This window comes from Lepisma saccharinum, chromosome 6 (assembly GCF_977018435.1).
Source record: "Lepisma saccharinum chromosome 6, izLepSacc3.1, whole genome shotgun sequence".
NCBI lineage: Eukaryota > Metazoa > Arthropoda > Insecta > Zygentoma > Lepismatidae > Lepisma > Lepisma saccharinum.
This window is the reverse complement of record NC_139234.1, coordinates 2,822,365-2,841,524: the sequence shown is the minus strand read 5'-3', so window position 1 is coordinate 2,841,524 and position 19,160 is coordinate 2,822,365. Positions and strand designations below refer to the sequence as shown.

Genomic DNA, 19,160 nt, shown 5'->3' with positions numbered 1-19,160 from the left:
ATATGGTAAATTTACTTCTTATTAGTTTCTTTCTGGCAACGCTGTGTACTCTTTAAGCAGGGACGTCGTTAAGGGGGGACCCGCGGAGGCACCGGCCCCCCAAACGTTCATGTGGCCCCGGCAAACTGTTCTACATTTGCTGAAAATTTTACTTTGATGACAAATAATTCAAAATAGGATTTTAATCAATTTTACATTCAGTTTGAAACACTATTCTTCAATTTGAGTTTCACGAACCCCCAAGCAATACCTTTCTTTCCCATTTGACTGCTACAGTGGTTCCGGCCAAAGAATGGACTTGGAAATTATAGTTTTATCTTTTCCGTCGAAAGCCAAGGAGGCTCACACGTACGGCTGAACCAATCGGCTTGACTCAGTTGCCGTGGTGAGGGGAAATTCTCGTGGTACTCTGCGTTGCCAAATTTTTAATTTCCAGTCGTTTCCGAAATAGGTGGCACCCTCAACAAGGTCAAGCGCGGCAAAGCCTAAGGATAAAAATACAGTGAAGCACAGAACAAGTCTCACATTGCCAGAAACTCGCGAGGAGAAGTTTCAGGCAATTCAAACCCATGGAGTTAAATGGAGAACAGCATAGTGGAGCCCCGCTCCTGGCGAGAGGTTCCCAAGAACAAACAAGGTTTGATCTTGGGTCCTTTTTTCCAAGTGGCAGCTCTGTGATTGGCCCACTCAAGGTTACTCACCCTCCCTCGAAGTAACCCCTTCCTGCCCTTTTCACGTCCTACTGTGACATAAATATGGACTGAAAATGTTTTAATATGAATGAAACGAAAGCTCAATTCGTCACGGTAAATAGAGATAAACCTGCGATATGCAATAAATTGCATGGAATTTTGATTGAATGATCGCTTTAGTTTGCTTTTTGTGCTACTTTTGGCTAATTAGCGAAGATAAGGATGAGTGATGATAGCAGTGGCGGCTGCTTAATACGTGCTACCATACTATAGCACGTTGCTAAATTTGTTAAAATGAAAAGAAGAATAAAGCATATCTCACAGATGCAAGAAGTTTAATGAGGCCGCAAAGTGAAATGAAACATCTCATGTTAAGAGCCTCAACATTTACCAGCGGTGCCACGTATTTCCGTCACGCTGTTGGGGCTATAAGGAATAGCGTACCGTGCTAAAATCTCAACAGCACGTTTTCGCCACTTTTTCATCACTCCGCACATGAATACTGTACACCCCCACTCTTCGATTTGTACGGGGGATAGGGTCTCGGCTCGAGAAAAATCGTCTGCTAGCGTGCTACAGGAAAACTCAGCACGGTAAGTGTGCCATCTCAGGATAAGAAGAAAGTCTACGACAACCTATTGTCTCTGTCAGAACAACGTTTTTTAATGTCATTTTCAAACGTTCTGTACGTTATCAGTGTAGTCTTACGTAATGTTTGTAACATGTTGTATACAACATCAGCAGCTGCAAAAAGTTGGATCTCGAATTGACACTACCCCTTAGCCTTTTATCTATTTCGGTGGTATGTTTTAAAGATTGCAACTCTGAAACTATAGTCCGTGCATTTTTTGCTTCCGAAAGTGGATTCTGTTTTTAATTTATGTTTAGGAAATTTTAATTTTATATTTTATCTAAATTACCTGTTTTTAAATGCTAGAAATACATTTCCTTGTGTTTATGTAGCACTTCAATAGTCAAGAAACAAACTTACAGAGTACCGTCATTTTTCCCCGCCTTCCAGACCCGAAAATTTTCCGCACGGTTCATTGTGTTAAAATCGCGTGGCGCGTGAAGTGGTGGTCATTGTTGTGAAGGATTAGCTTTTTGTTGTTGTTAGAAGTGAAAGTTAATTGTATGTTAGTGTACGACGAATTCGGTGGATTCTTTGTTGCAGCGACCTTTCTATTCAAGAACACTTGAAGAAAAGTTGGAAATAAAAGCGCTAGGACGGCCGTTGCCAGATTTGGATCTATCGCAAAATGCAAAGGGAGGTAAGAACGCTACGTATAAAAGGCGATTTAATAGGAAACTGTAGGATAGTGAACCATGGCTTTGTGGGTGTCAAATTCGAAATGCATTATTCTGTTTTCCTTGCATACTTTTTGGAAGTAATGATTCGTGGTCTAAAGGAGGGGTAAAAGATCTAGGACATTTATGTGAATATATGAGAAAGCATAGTGAAAGCAAAAAGCACATGAATAATGAGTTAAATTTTCTCTCTCGGAACTGTCAACATAGCAACGCAGTTAAGCCACGCTTATCTAGAATCGCATAATGAGCAAGTTGGAAAAAAAATCGCCACGTCTTGTCAAAAATCATAGACTGCATCAAGTTCTGTGGAGCTTTTGCGTTCGCCCTGCGTGGCCGGCCACGATGAAACAGATTCCTCCGCAAACCCTGGGGTATTTTTAGGGCTCCTTGATTTTGTCAGCAGTTTAGACAATGATGTTAAAGAACATCTTGACAACAGCACTGTATTTAAATTCACTCGATCTCGCCATCGAAGTTCCGGGTTGGAGTCTCGGCCCGGGTATGAGTATTCTTTGTAATAATGAAATTAATGAAGGGGCATTCACAAAGAATACCCATATCCGGGCCGAGACTCCAACCCGGAACTTCGATGGCGAGATCGAAAGTCGACCACAGAGCCGGAACGTATGTGTGGGTGGGGGTAGGGGTCATTATATGTTCATGAAAAACAGCATCAGTTGTAGCACGCATCTTTGAGAAGTCACGAGCCGCCGCTGAATGATAGCATGAAATTGATGAATGGACACTCTCGAACATCCATGCCCAGGCCGGGATTAGAATCCGGGACCCCTGCCACTTTGGCTAATGGCGACGAAGAGGTTGAGTGAAGATTAGATGTAATTGATGAAGGGGCACTCATAAATAATACTTGGACTCGTGGCATCGTAGCACATGCTAACCACTCCGTCACGGAAATATACATTACTCTCGTAATCACCACCATAATGGCTCCATTAGTATACGACTCATATGTGTCACAGAAGAATGTGTAACTTTTAAATCAATTTGTGGTATTCTCAGGTGGAATACTAGTTTTATTTATTTACACATCAAGCCTTACACCACATGAAATATTTAAATTAAGAGTAAAAATATTAATAATAAATATAATTCCAATACTACTCGTATTAGCAACACTGTAGCTATGTATTTGTAGACCCATTGTTATTTCATCCAAATAGAATTATTTACAGTAATTATTTTATTTGTTACATTTTTATGTCTCGTTTCAACCTTCGTGGCGGAGTGGTTAGTGCAGGGCACCACAACGCCAGGGATTCCGGGTTCGAATCCGGGCATGAATGTTTTTTGTGAGTGTCCCTCCATCAATTTCGTATCATCAATCGTCCTTATCTTCGCGATTAGCCGAAGGTGACAGAAAAACGAAGTAAAATAAACCAAATCATTCAACCACTATTATTACTCGATTCGCTCGGGCCACATGCAATATATTGTGCTACGTATTTTTACGTGACAATTTTACTTTCTACAATGCGATAGGTGGGATTATAACAGGACTCTCAAATAGGAGGCTGCTTATATTTAAGTGGGTGGGGGAACGGAGTCGGGCGATCACATTTTACTCCTAAGCTTTGTAATTGAAAGTTGATTCACACGAAATTACACAAATATTCGAAACTAATGGCAAGCTAATCTTAATCTTCACTACCAATATCACTGGACATTTTATCTAATAGAAAATTGCGTAACACGGTCACTATTGCCGCTCAACTGAAACAATTGGCGGACAGAGCGGTTTGTGCGGGGGGAGGGAGATGCCTGAAAGTGTGACCATCTGTTCATTGGACCCCAAAAATGTTTGACCTGACCTGTCTCCGTGTCGATGAGCAAGGGTCCTTGTGCTTCACCGTGTTTAATGGTTAAATTGATGAAGGGACACTTACAAATACCCATGTCCAGGCCGGGATTCGAACCGCTACGACTCCAGAGGTACCAGGTTCGGACCTTGGACAGTTATGATTGCATCATGTCTGTCCCATCGCCATTTCATCGTGTTATCATTCAATCTCATCATCGCATTTAACCCAAGAGGTAGAAAAATGGTACATTATATTAATAGCTTGTTAATTGTTAATGGTTTGATAGAAAAAAATCTTACATTTTGGTTTTGGGCCCCCCCAAACTGATCAACCTAGCTACGTTCCTGTCTTTAAGTTTAGCAGAAATGTTCAACATGCGAGTTTAGAATATCTAGGTACATAAATGTGTACTAAAAATGGCTGTTTTCTTCAACGAAATATCTTTTTAATATACAAACCAGAAATAATTCTCTGCAAAATATCACAGATTCAGATTCCTTTCTTCCTCTTCTTTCAGAGACGAAGAGCTTTGGATGAGGCCATGAGAACACAGCTTGCAACGCCATCTAGCGTAAGGAAGAGAAGGCAAGCCAAGCGAAGGGATAAATACCAGCTAGACGAGGAGACAACTGATTTCTGGCTTAAGTTACCTCGCTCTTTCTCTAGACGAAGCGCTAGATTCGACCTTCCTCTAGACATTACGCAACTCAGCGGTATGTACAGCAAATTGTCCATCTCCATTTTATTCTCTCTTCTTGTTTTACATCCTGTAATAAAATTATGTGTACCGACGCTGACAAAGATGATAGTATGATTATTGTCCATGTCCGAAGTGAAACGAGAAAGGTATGGAAAGGGAAAGCAAACTCTCCTAGCATAGAACAACTTTAATTCCTTAAAAAAAAAAACAGCCCGACCCTGTGGCCGAGTGGTTAGCACATCGCGCTGCGACGCCAAGGGTCCCGGGTTCGAATCCCGGTCGGGCTTGGTTGTTTGTGAATGTCCATTCATCAATTTCATCATTTCATCACTCATCCCCATCTTCGCAAATTAGCCAAGAGGCACAAAACGCGAAGTAAAATAAACTAAATCAAATCAAATCCTTAAAAAGCACACAGGAAATAAAACACAAGAGAAACAAATCAACTAAACAAAATTGACCGCTACTAGCTTTGCCGTTGACTGCACACTGAACTGCATAAACATTAACAGATTATTATAATTCATTACTCTTTTACGTTTTACGAGGTATTTTTAAGGAAAGGAATTGAAGACTAAAATTGGTAAACGCTGTAAGTGCCACAATAATTCAAACACCGTTTTCCACGTTAAACTGTGAACTGTGCCATGCTTCATAATGTGGTAAACGTGAAATGTGGCTGGTAGCCCTCTAAGTAGTTCAAAGGGCGTGTAAAGAGGTCACTAGTGTGAACGTTCTTACGGGCTTATGTGCTGAACGATGCGATTTCCCAACACTTTCGCTTTTGGCACTTACAACGTTTACCACTTTTAGTCCTCAATTGCAAGGTTATTAGAAGTATAGGTTGGGCCAATCCGTTGTTTACTCGTGATGACGAAACGACGGTAAGAAGTGAATTTATCAATGAAATGAATTCCAAATCTATGCGCTAGTGTTGCACTATGCAGATAGGAAAAACCATACCAGAAACTGAAAACACGAAATCGAGTACACAAATGAGCATTTCCACCCATTTACATTTTGTGGCTTTAGACAAATTGAAAATAAATATCGATAGGTACTTATTGTTATGCGGGACAGAATATTATTTATCGGAACGGGATTTTTTTTAAAATCCCGTCATTCGGGACGGGAAATATTCGCAATTTCTCGACTAGTCGGGAAATTTTCGGGACGGGAAATTTCCGAAATTTTCCGACGCTCTGGAAATTTCAAATTCTACACGTCATTTTCACCTTAAGTGATTGTCTTTGTATTTCTGGAATGAAAACTAACAATTTCCGATAAGTTCCAGGCACTTGCAATGTAGAAAAGAAAAGAATGAATACCGTTTTGAAATGACCATTCGGTATTTCCCGACTGCTCGGGATCCAGAAAAGTAGGGAAGTCATTTGCTGAAGTCTGGATCGGGACAGAATTTTTCTTTCCGATCCCGGTCCCGACTTTTCTAGATACCACACACCACTTGTTATTATTATTTATTACAAGATACATCTTCCAAGTACGTTGAACATAATGTACTGTGTATACCAGAAAAGAAAAGTTCAAATGAGCAATTATGTACGCTATATTTACACTAGGCTATGCACTTGTATTTTTCTCTTCAGTGCACAACATGTTTCCGCGAATATATCAAAGTCTGCCTAACATGAAATGTAATATTGTACAACTTTGCTTTCACGCAAACTTGGCATAAAGTAATATTTCATTCTCACAGGCAGTGGCGTGCCCAAGGGTAAGTTGGTGGGGGTTATAACCCTTCCCGTTGGCCCAGTATTCCTAAAAAGAAAGAACGTCAAATGTAGGAAAAGATGGCAAAATGAGGGATGACAAAAATAGTGTACGTAACCCCTCCCTTTCGAAAATCCTGGGAACGCCACTGCAGTCTCAGGTCAACATGCAAGGGCAGATTTTTTCCACCTTTCGATGTGTAGTCTTTAATTTCTGCAGTAGAAACCAAGTGTGGCTTCTTACCGATGTGTAAAATGATTAATACAACTTTCGTGTCGGTATTTTATAAGCACAACATATACACGAAGTTTTGTTCAAAGCTAAGTTGCGTTACTGCGAAGCCGTAATTAGATTTTGATCAGCTGTAGGAGTTTAGCTTAATGGTTTAATTTTTGCTTTGTAACTTGGCCATAAAGCAGAATTGAGTTGCAGAAGTATTGTATTTTTTAATATCGCTTATACGTTCTATGAAATAAATGTTAATGTGTCTGTAATGGTCTTACATAGTAGTATACATTTTTAAGAATACTTCAGTGAATTGAACACGTTGCCACAAATATTTAAAATACTATTACTAATTTGTATAATACATTTGAAACTTGTGCTCTATAGAATCCTTCAAAATGTCACCAGTATTTTTTTCATACAATCAAAAGAACATCACGTTATGAATCTCCTGCATGTGATCAAACGAACGCCAAATTATATATTCTTACATTACACGTTAAGGAACAAACACAGACACGCCCTTTTTTAACAGACTACACAGAGCCAAGATACCATTTCCTGTATCATACACTCTCTGTTATCGTCTCCCCACCCCCTCGTACAATGTGGATACTATATAGTTTTGCACGCCAGATTGGAATTTAATTTTAAAATTTGTGTGTATATGCAAGTTTGTGATCAGTGTTACAGGTCAGGGAAGTGAAGTATAATATTGCGATATCTATATGACCACAGCTACTACTACGAATTCAATTCTATGGTACTCCTCCACAATTCCCAGTGTTGTACACCTTCTTGACCAAGACTGCCACATACCCGGCGGTGAGGGTCACGAAGGAGAAGAATTACAAACGCTGTCTTGACTTTTTTATATTTTTTAATCAGCACTATATGCCTTAACTTTGTTGAGATGTCAAATGGGAGAGGTCTATGATGCGCTCCTTCAAATAATTGGCGACAATAAAACTGTCCAAATGGTCGCACATGAGGCTCGGTGTATTGCAAACTAGTTGTGTGGCTTTACATTTCTTTGCTCACTAGTTATATGGTACGTATGACTTCTTATTCCACGTAATGTAATGAGCAAATGCCTTCAAAATATTAATGTAAATTGATGAGATTTAGTAAATCATTTAATGAAGCGACTAATCGCAAAGGACATAATTAGCTCAGATCCTATTACTTCTTCATGGTATGTGACGTAAAGTTCCCGCCCAACCGTTTGACGGCGTTAGTGGCTATCACATCTCCTTTTCCACAGCCTGTAGTACACATCCTCATCTAGACATTGTTCTTGTTCTGGTGTTTAATATCTGCATACTGCAACACTGTCGTTTTGTCATTTCACGTGACTTTACATTGAAGTGATGGATTCACTTGGCCGGTCACACGTCATCGCAAGCAAAAACTTCAACCGTTACCATGGTTTTGGGCCAGGGCTGCTCAATTGTACTGATGCTGGATCAGAAGTTGTAAAATACTTCGTTGGTGTTTTGTTCGAATTATTGAACAAAGTATTGGACAGTTTAGCCTACTGATATATTTGCCATCGACTATGTGTGTTTTATTCTATTATATGAGAGGTTAATGTTAAAAGTGATATGTCAAATTTCAATAATAAAAACCTAATTGCAATGGTTTTACTGCTGTACATCCATAATTGTATATTTCCGTTGATGTGTTTATAGGGACTCTTTTCAATTGTTTTCAAGTACTGTGTATATATTGCATTTACTTATTATTACTATCACTATGTCTACAAAGTTGAACAGAAATACCGAATTGAATACACTGTTGACATTACACAAATTCGGGTTGTATAATTAAAGTTTCCTGGAGCCTGTTTGAAGCAACGAACTGCGGTGATATACTGCAGTTAAAACTTCCAAAAGCAAAATATTTACATTTTTGGCCCTTTCCAGTGTTTTGAGATAATCTGTTGCTGGCTGTGGCGTCACTTCCGGTTCAGTTAAGCTTTGTCAGTACGTTTATTTACTCGTCATGTGCAAATAACTATACGTTTCTTTCTATTCTAGAAATGACTCCACTGCAATACGCACAGAAGCATGTTTACATTTCCAGCAGCAGAATGACGCTCTACAACACAGTTTATAACCGCTACAAAGAGAAAGAAGAAGAAGAAGCTGAAGTGGACTTCGATAGCAATGAACATAATGGAGATTACAAAGAAAGAATTCTGCTATCAAAGGTAATGTATATAATAAACACTCGTGGGCAAAAATGCTGAAGGTGTTAATCCGAAAAATAGAACACAATGTCAACGGTAATGAAAATTCTTGCTTTTTATATTTTGACAAAGTTACTGATCAAATTAGAAGTGTTAGTCTACATGCAAAGTGGAACTTATAGAGGTGGGTCCGCCCGAAATTTTCAACGAACGTGATTATAATCTTAAGCGCTTTTTCCAATTGATTTCTCATTTTTTTCATTAACCTGCATTGAATGATAATTGTAAAATCTTAATTGCCAAGAAAAGACACTTCAAAACAGAAGTTTTGTGCAAATCTGTGAGGGCTTCAAATCAAGCCACAACAAATTTCCACACACAAGAAATGTTCCTACAAGTCTGTTCAAAAAGAAACGAATGTTCGAAATAGTGCGTCGGTGTGACAATACTCCTTATTCCGCTGCTGGCGCTGCTTTGTAGGAATCTTTAGAAGTAATTTACAGTTTGTCGCATCACTCTACGCTATTTCATTTCCAGTCTACAAACGTTCAAGTGAGGTGATAGTCTGGGCTTCTGGCGATTTTCTGATATAAAGAAAATGAAGATACTTGAAGATAAATGCTTCTTCTTCGAGTTTCTTACGAAGCAGAACAAAACTGTTGTACCCCAGCCCCCCTATTGCTCCTGGTCTGCGAACTTCCTTGCGTTTCGAGGATGAAATCCACCTCAAAGGACGCTGTTAGTAGACGATAAAAGAGATTGATGAACATCGCTATGAGACACATAGGCTGTTCCACAAAACCCGTACCTTTTCCAACAGTGCAAGAAACGCTGGTAGAGGTGTATTAACAGTGGAGAGAACTACTTTCAAGAGGATAAATCTGATTAAGCTGTACAGTGGGATCCATGAGTATTACCGTACTAATTGTCCATGACTATTTTCATTAATTTTTCTCTTACAGCCTACGTGTTTTTAAGCTATGGATTTTTATGTATACTGGTGCAGAAGTTGTCAACAGCTTGTTTTGAGTTTCCTTTTAATTCTTGAAGCTCTTATTGGGTCAAATAAAATGCACGAACATGGTGATGGACAATTTGCACGGTAATACATATGGATCCTACTGTACAATGGGGTGCATGAAAATTGCTTGCCAAATTGTCTTTGACTATGACTATTTTCATTAATTTTTAAGAAATAGATTCTATGTTTGGTGGTGCAGAGGTTATCAGCAGCTTATTCGGAGTTTTCTTCCAATTCTTGAAACTCTCATTGCGTAAATCAAATAATAAACTTGGCGGTGGACAATTTGCTTTGTAATACTTATGCATCCCACTCTACAACAAGTATATAAAACAATTTTGGAGAGGTTTAGTTTGTTCTTGGACATACCTTGTCTCTATTCCACCTTGTTCTTAGGAAAGCAAAGACATTAATTTTACAAGTGAAGTGAAAATATGTGTAGGCCAATTCATTTCTTCTTTCAGAATCTGATACCAGCGCTGGGAGAAGTAATGGGAAAGCAGCTATCGCAAGAACACGCAGATGAGTTCCGCAGGCTTATCGGTTGGTCAGAAAGCGACGTTCTCGATTTTCGAACTTTCTGCGGGATGGCAGCACTGTGCGAAAGGCTGCTGTCTCCTGTTTGGTGTCCGCCGATACCTCCTAGATCAGAGGATCCCTGCCATGAGATTGAGGTGGCCGATTTTGGAAGCTTGCATCGGAGGCTGAGTGGGCTAAATCTCGATCCCAGGCTACGAGAAATTCTATTCAAGATTAGGAACCTTTAAATTAATCCAGATCAGTTAACGAAACGAGAAACAGTATGGGTGACGAAATAGCTCCCACTTTCATTAATGAAATATTATACATATTTTCAGAATGCGTTGAGACTGAAATGGGCGTTAACGAACACTGCCACATGTAATTTATTTTACATTCTATAATTGACAGCATACTCTTGAATGTGATCTTAACAGGGGAGAGTAGTTTTAAGAAAAGATTTGGCTCACTTTTCCAGGGTTGGGCAAGCATTGGAAACAACTCTTGGAGCAACTTGCGACTAACTTCAGTTTGACAACCAAACAATCCAACATTTCCCACATAAAAAAAAGACTAGTTGGCCCAACGGTTTGGGTGTTAGATCATTGGCAGACGAAAATAGAGTATCCAACCTGGTAGTTTGTGTATGAAAAAGGAGAAGTACTTCTGCAAGGAACTATTTACAACTGAAGTTGGAAAACAACAGTCCATTTGGGACGTTGCCAGTAAGAAATGAAGAACGCTTTGGAGGTTCTGATGTTCCCTGCATGGAGGTAAAAGGCAAGTAAAGAAATAAGTGTTTCAATTCTAAAGTAATTATATAGAGCTAGTATGTCATTGTCGAATTCGCTGTCCAGTTTGTCGGGTACTGGTGGTAGTAGCTATCTGCTGGCCACCTACGACCCAGGTCTCCAAGTACTCGTGTCGGCCTCTGTAACGGAGTGGTTAGCACAGCGCGCTACAACGCCAGGGGTCCCGGGTTCGAATCCCGGCCTAGGCATGGGTGTTCTTTGTGAGTGTCCCTTCATCAATTTCATCATAACATCACTCATCCTCATCTTTGCGATTAGCTGAAAGTGGCAGAAAAGCGAAGTAAAATTAACCAAATCAAATCTAAGTGCTCGCCCGTGTTAATCGCATTATTCCTTGTCTGCAGTACATATAGTGTTACGACTGTTACGCCTCCCCGATCGCATAGTGGTAACGTCTTTGCCTTGGAGTCCCGGATGGAGGCACATTGCACAGTGTTTCGGATACCACTTTAAATTGTAGGTCCAGTCCCGATTAGCCTATCTGCGCATAAAGTGGACTTAAAACAATTCAAACAAATTTAGCACATAGTTATCTCTAGGGACATTGAATTTTCACGATGCGCGAAATCGCAAAATGTGAAGAAAAAAAAAAAAAAAAAAAAAAAGATGCAATTTTGAACATTCTGGACGTAACTACACCCCCAATGATGAAATATGCATGAGTTTTATTCGCAAAGTAATGCGAAATGTGTGCTTTCCACGAAATGAACGCTTTTTCGCGAAATAACCGTGAAATGTCATCAAATTAAGTAGAAAACACGCAAAAACCGGCAATCGAGGTTGTGCGCGCAAACTGTCGATTTGTAACAAAACGTTTGCCTAAAGTTTCCTACCACTTGCAGCTGAAGAACGTTTTATCTTCGATCACATCAGGAAGACGCTGCAAATTGGGATTTCCCATGCACATAATCTCAGTTCGAAAACTTCGCTCCCTGTGAAGCTGCATTCCTTTCTTCCCCCGAATGTCTACTCAACTTCCAGTTTCGTTGAACTTCCTAGCTGTAGAAGCGATAAGATTAGTCTGTTGTTTTTTAACACCGCTGGTATATACCGCTTAGTCTGTTGTTTTTAACACCGCTGGTGTGTATATATACCGCTGATCTAACATTTTATTTACCACTCTCGTCAGTTTTTATTTACCATAAATTTGTCTCCCTAGTTATCTCATACATCTTGAATGTTTGTAAATGCAAAGCTGTTTATGGACAAAGTAACTTATCCTGTTTGAAATTTCATCAGTGAAAACATTAGCAATAGTTGTTAATATTGGGAAACTAGCAGCCTAATTTTAAGAAATAGCTCGGGAGTGTTGAGTTCCCTTCTGCAGACAAATGAAAGTTTGCGGAAATGTAAAAAAAAAAATGACATTTCCGCACAAATTTTCATGCGGCATTGCCAAATCCATTGTAGCAAACACAGGCAATGATTCTTGAAAGTTATATGTATTTCAAGAGAAGAAATTAATAATCCTATACAAAAGACAAATAAATGTATTATAATACAAACATAACCACTTTCAAGTGCACTACATGCAAATAATTTAAATCAAAATTACTAGGTTGAATATCCATTATCGAATACACATCTTTCTTATTTGTGGTTATGTATATTTCCTTCACCATACATTTGTAAATTGGAAGATATAGGCTATAACATAATATACAAAGTGAAATAAATATTGATTGATTTGGTTTTAAGTCCACGTTATGCACATTAAGGCTAATCAGGACTGGACCTATAGTTTAAAGTGGATCCGAACCACTATGTGCCTCCACCGGGTATAGAACCCGGGATCCCTTGATTACAAGGCGACGATGATACCATTGCCCTATCGGAGAGACCTTGAAATGAATATAAATACTTATAAAATGTAAGTAGTTAAGGTAAAAAATATACTAATAATAGGTAATAAAGTAAGGTGTTCTAGGATAATGACTCGCATGTGTTATTTTCCTTTCCAGGGCGAAGGAAAATATATAAATTCTATATATGTGGTAATTATTTATACACAAGTTGAAAGCCTCCAAATAGTTCCCAATGGTCGCGTGAGAGAGCGCTGCTGGGCAACAGTGGGCAGAGCCATCTGCGGCAAAAGTGGGAACTTCGTGCGCTTCTTTCCCCAACTGCACACAAGGCTATGTATACTTTTTACAAACAGCTTCGTGTAGATGTTTAATGTGCGTCTAAATATTAATACAACATGATAAAAAAAAAAAAAAACAGCGTGTTGTATTTTCAAACTTATATTTCATATGCACATGTGTCTTTCAAGGAAACTCAAGACCTTTGGTTTCGTAGCACTCTGATTACTAGGCATACCGGTTTATTATGGATTTTCGTGGCTAAGGAAATGAAATTCATAATATTATTATGTCAACAAATAAAATAACAATATATTTATTTTTATGCAACAACTCAACAAGCCATCTTCAATTTTGTTAATTTCTTCTGCAGTCATTCTCCAATAATTGCCGTTTGAAGTTCTATTCATAGACGTGGTCTTCTTTTATTACATTCCCTAAAACGAAAAATAAGATATAACAGTAAGCAGTGACAGTCCCCTATAATATGGTATTTGATTATTTTAACATTTCCATAACGTTTATAAATTTGGCATCTGATTTTGAAAAAGATTGTTTTATTTATTGCTTCCAGTGCGTATCAGTCAGAATGAATATTGAGAAGAGTATGCTCGTGGTAACATTACTGTATAACGGGAAAGTACTATAAAAATAGCAAAGAATGAAAGAAGTACTGTAGGGCACAAGTTCTATTGCAACGAATATAAACTCGACTAGCTTTACTTTTGACACACAATTTTAGCACAGTAGATACATCACGTCCTTAATGAAACAAGAGGAGTCGTGACTTGAACATTCCGTTGTCTCAATCTTGCCAGATCCCTTGTGTAATAGATCACCGTAAAAATCTTTAAAACTTACCATAATCCCTATTTTAATAATGAACCCATGAAGTACAGTGACAGACATAAATATTACCAGGCAAATTGTGTATCGTTGTTTTTATACATTTTTTTTTTTTTTGCTTTGTACGTAATTTTGAGGAACGGAATTGTACCACTTCCCTTACTTCTATTTATTTTATGTCGATTCTGGTTAAATGCAACAATGAAATTGATAAATGGGCGATCAGAACACAAACTCCAGAGACGATTATGCTGGATGTGAGCCAGAGCCTTGTTAGTCTGGAAGAATGTCGTTTCCAGAGTATATTATATTGATGAGAGTTTGACATTTGAGCGTATTGCAAAAAGTAACCGCTACAAGTCGCACTGCTTGGTCGATGTTTTGTTTTAATTCTTAGACTTCAATAGAGCGAATGAACAAACCGATGGACAATTTGCCTCATAATATTTTTGCGCTCCTCTCTACAAGAGCTGCGGTAATATTTATATTATAGACCCGTGTTAATGTAGATTATTAAATAAATATTAACCATTCGTGCATTTGAAAATAGGAGAATTTTTTGAAAACTTTTATCGCGTCAGAGTGCTGCCACGTGACAAAAATAGCGAACGATTCAAGCTATAAATTACACGAAAGCGTTCTAAAATTGCAACTGCTTACCTTCGCTATCAGTGCAAGCTCTGTGGGTGATGGTGTGTGTACCGTTGGCATACTGATTCACGTTGCATCCCGTGGCTTCACGGCAGTACAATCCTGCACAGTTGGCACCCCTACCTGAAACAGAGGACATGCTGCAATTAGTCCATTGTAAGAAGACCAGTTTATACCTTGACAGCTTCCGTGGGGGAGTAGTTACCATAGCGCAGTAGGAAGTAAAGGGTCCCATTTTCAAGCCTCTGGTTAAAGACTGGTTGTTTCATTGTCTTCTTCTTCATCCATTCATCATTCACTCCCATCGTCGTGATTAACCTAACACAAATTTTGGAAGCGAGAGGGGGGGTCAAAATCGATAAGTTGCGTCCCAAAATGAAATATAGTGACGTCATGTATTTCTGGGCGCCCACGGAGCGGATCCCACAGCAGTACAGTGGACTCTCTTTTAATTCGAACTCCTAGGAGACAGGAGGAAAGTTCGAATTATTCAAAATTCGAATTAACAAAAAGATCACATCGTTAAACATGATTTCTAGGGGAATGAACTTCTGTTCGAATTACCGAGTAATTCGATTTATCGAAGTTCGAATTAGAGAGAGTCTCCTGTATACCTCTCTCATTCCTTCCGTTCAACGCACTTCCGCTCCAGTGGGCGAGTTTTCCCAACGTTAAAACTGGGCGCTCAATTATTCATTTCGCCGTTGGGCGCCAGACTTTAACGTTATCAGAAAAATGTTTTAAAGCATAGAGAGATAATGATGAAAGGAGGGAGAGAGAGAAATAGAGATGAATGAAGCGAGATACAGAGAAAAAGAGAGAAAGGAAATTAAAGACAAAGAAGTGTGAGATGAAGAGTAAGAAATAAAGAAGGGAGAAGTGAGATAGAAGAATCATATAAAGAAGAATATCGGACAGAAAACTTGACGGAAAATATAGAAAAAGAAATAATCAAGAAGAGGTACAAAGACAGAAAAGAGAACGCAGAAAAGGTACAACAGGATAGAGATACAAATAAAGGGTAGAAGGGATGAATACGTAAACAATTAAGCGACCCCTGTGGACTCACCTTACGGGCGTTCTGGGGATGTATGTATGGTACAGAGACAGTAGTCTCGAATCGCCTGTCTCATCTCGCGATAATGGATACAAAATTATATTTTTAAAAAGTTACATAAACAAGTTAGAACGCGCATACTATCTACCTATAAGAAACCAACCAACCCATCCACTTAGCATGTTTCAACATGGTGGTTTGAATAAGTGGCATAGTAAAGAAAAATTTTGATTTATGCGAAATGTCAATAGTTTACGTTCTAATTTCGAACGAAACGAGATGTCGTTTCACAGTGACGTCGCAGACTACAATGCTACGTCTACGTGCGTTTTCTACGCGTTTATGTTTATCAGTTTATGTAGACAATGTAAACCCCCTAAAAATAATGTAAGACGCTAATTTGAATGACAAGTCTAATTTTTCAACCAAGTTAGTTCGTAACCAGCTAATAATATTTACAAGAAAAAATGACGCATTATCTATCAGTAGGGGCATGCATATTTCGTTTTTAACGAAATAACGAAATTTGAAAAAACACATTGTAGTGTTAATTTTTCATGTTTTTGAAAGGTGAGAGATTCATTTTGTGACCATATTTTGTCACGAAATAATGCGAAATGAACTGCAAAAAGCGAAATTAACTCTTAAACACGAAATTCAGGGTTTATTCACCGACGCGACACCTTCTGAGGTCTGAATTATCCTGAGAGTTATGCAATTCCCGGAAAATTAATTCATTCTGCTGTTAATATTGGAGAAGCAAAAATGGACTCTTTTACACAGAAATAAACTTAAAACTCTGATAACTACATAAATATTCTCTTAGAAGTGAAATGTTAATTCTGTGGAATAAGTGTAGTTTTTAAATCAAATTTGGGATTATATTCACAATTTTAAAACCAATACGTCTTTTTATATACCACTTTTCATCCATTTTTTCACCGCTATAACACCGATATTTTATTTTATTTACCACTTTTGAACCCGAAATTGGCTCCGTTTTTGTACTGAAATTTTGCTTTTTTATTTACCAAAAATATGTGCCTCTATCTATCAGTCATTATCTGCGGAGAAGGTGAAATGTAGACAAGAAAAACAGGTAGTTATCGTGAGACAAAATTATCAATGTTTCATGTATCGTGTTTGCTGCTTTATACAAAATTGCTCGTAATTGTAAAGAAGAGTGAAAGGTACTTTTCACCAATGACGTAGTTGTGCTGATATGTTTGTGTGCGGGGAGGGGGTCTGATACTGTAGTTACTTAAGATTACATATACACAGTGCCTTCATTTGGGAATTGTCCATACATTAATTGCATACGTTCGCAATAGCCCTCATGCTGCCTATGACCTAAGCATTCCCGTTAGCTTCACGTGAACTCAGGACACATCTGTGATAACAATCAAGGACTGTTATTGGGTCCAGAATCCCACTCCCTTCGACTTCATTTTCTGAATAAAACTGGCCAATATAACTATTTCAGTCATTTTTCTTCATCATAACAAAATTAAGCTAAGGCAGCAGCCCCTATTACTTAAAAAGAGTCCGAGTTGTTGTTTTAAGTCCACTTTATGCACGGATTGGCTGATCGGGACTGGACCTGCAGTTTAAAATGAGATCCGAACCACTATGTGCCTCCACGGGGTATCGAACTACGCCATTGGGGAGGAATAAAGCACAAAAACACTTTGGGGAATACTAAGTGCAAGTTATGGAAATTTATTTTCAAGAATATTAAATGTGAATTTGTAGAGGAAATTTGTCTCCTGTATATTCTAAAGAGGGATAACAGAAGCAAGCGAAAGTGTGACATAGATTCTGGATGATATGAAACTTACCATTACTGACGTTTGTGATAGTCCCTGCAAGTACAGCAGAGCCACACACGAGAAATACCAGAACTACTGCTTTCCAACTAGTCATTGCCTGAATAAATATAAAGAAAAAATACGTATATAGAGAGAATTATTAACCTATCCAATGAAATGGTATTTACTTGATAATATAAATATATACATTTATACGTTGACATAACCTCTATTCGTTAATAGCGTAGTATATCCATTTATTGACATCATTCATTAGCTATGCCATAATTCTTTATTCAGGACTGTAATTTATTTTTTATTACGCAGTTCGATGCTATTAGAGGATTTCTGAATCTTTTCTCGCGTTGTAATCATTCAAATAATTTCAATGCAAAGTTTATATAAGTCCACTTTATGTTCAGGTGGCCTAAAAGGGTGTAGCTAACCGTTCGAAGGTTTAGAAACCGGTGGATACGCCAACATTTTTATTCGAACTATCAGTCAGTGGCTGTGATTAGAGGGGCAGTTGCCCACACCTACTTTTTGTCCCTGCACTATAGCCTGTTAATGTTAATCCTTGTCTACCAAAATGAAGTAAACTATTCCTCCCCCACACACACACACACACCCCGTTTTGGTACTCAATCGCCGCCAGTAGTTTTGGTAGATTTCATTTGTCGCAATCGATTTTCGCCCTAAAATCACGCCCAAGATAATGATAATTTTTAAACTTAAATAAATCTGTTCATAGATTTTCAATTTCGAACTTACATGCAATCAAATACCTGTAGATTTTCTTGAACATATCCCACTCATGCGATGTCATTTGGATTACTAAAACTGCAGTTTCAGACTCTTAGTTTCACGAAAGCTCCTGCCCTTGCACATACACGTGCTTTGTTGTACGGTGGGATCCATGAGTAGTACCGTGCAAATTGTCCATCACCATGTTCGTGCACTTTATTTGACCCAATAAGAGATTCAAGAATTAAAAGAAAACTCAAAACAAGCTGTTTACAACGTCTGCACCAGCATACATAAAAAGAATCCATCGCTTAAAAACACACAGGATGTAAGAGAAAAATTAATGAAAATAGTAATGGACAATTTGCACGGTAATCCCACTGTACTTAGTTTTACAGTGTAACAATAATATCATTGAACGTTCTTAGTTTAACAGAAGAAAAAACATATCTCCAACGTGGAGATATGCAAGACAAAAATGTCACCACTAACGTACCTGTCTGCTTCGAAGTTCTTCCTGCACTAACAACTTGTGAACTCTTTTCAACAATTCCTATCGCAGTTAGGTAAATACAAGGTGTCAGGTCTGGCATGAGCGGGCGATAAATCTGAGGATGACATTCGTCAGCAAGGCAGAACTAAGTGCACAACTGGGATTTTTCCCCTTATTGTATCACAGGGTCAAGGTGATAGAATGTCGTAAAGCGCTTTCACCACGAAAGGATTCCACAGCAATTTCAGAACTCGAATGTCGCTTTGCGACGTACTGGAAGTGAAATATTAAATCCCTGTGTTATTTTCAAAGGCAGTTTCCTTTAACTGAAAGCCACCGGAACTAAAACGTCAGGAGAAGTCATTTATGTAATGTACATTTTTTTCAATGTCCTTCACGGTGCAATAAATCAAATATGCTGCGAAGTTATGGCTGATTTCTTATTTTATTCAGTTTCA

General features: G+C 38.4%; 1 protein-coding gene and 1 long non-coding RNA gene across 2 annotated transcripts in view; one reads left to right on the top strand and one right to left on the bottom strand.

Moving 5' to 3' along the window:
* Positions 1–10,984, top strand: part of LOC145989193 (uncharacterized) — a 37,525-nt gene extending 26,541 nt beyond the window's left edge. Inside the window, exons 6-8 of the mRNA XM_083124495.1 lie at positions 4,341–4,536; positions 8,519–8,691; positions 10,156–10,984. Coding sequence (XP_082980621.1) covers positions 4,341–4,536; positions 8,519–8,691; positions 10,156–10,458 — 672 coding nt within the window. The 3' untranslated portion in view covers positions 10,459–10,984. The remainder of the gene's footprint in view (positions 1–4,340; positions 4,537–8,518; positions 8,692–10,155) is intronic.
* A 2,261-nt stretch (positions 10,985–13,245) lies between these two features.
* Positions 13,246–18,964, bottom strand: LOC145989192 (uncharacterized). Its single transcript, XR_014441810.1, has 4 exons — positions 18,706–18,964; positions 17,496–17,583; positions 14,610–14,723; positions 13,246–13,540 (listed from the first exon to the last, which is right to left on the bottom strand). It is a non-coding gene; the product is annotated as an uncharacterized LOC145989192 (long non-coding RNA).
* Between the last annotated feature and the right edge of the window lie 196 nt (positions 18,965–19,160).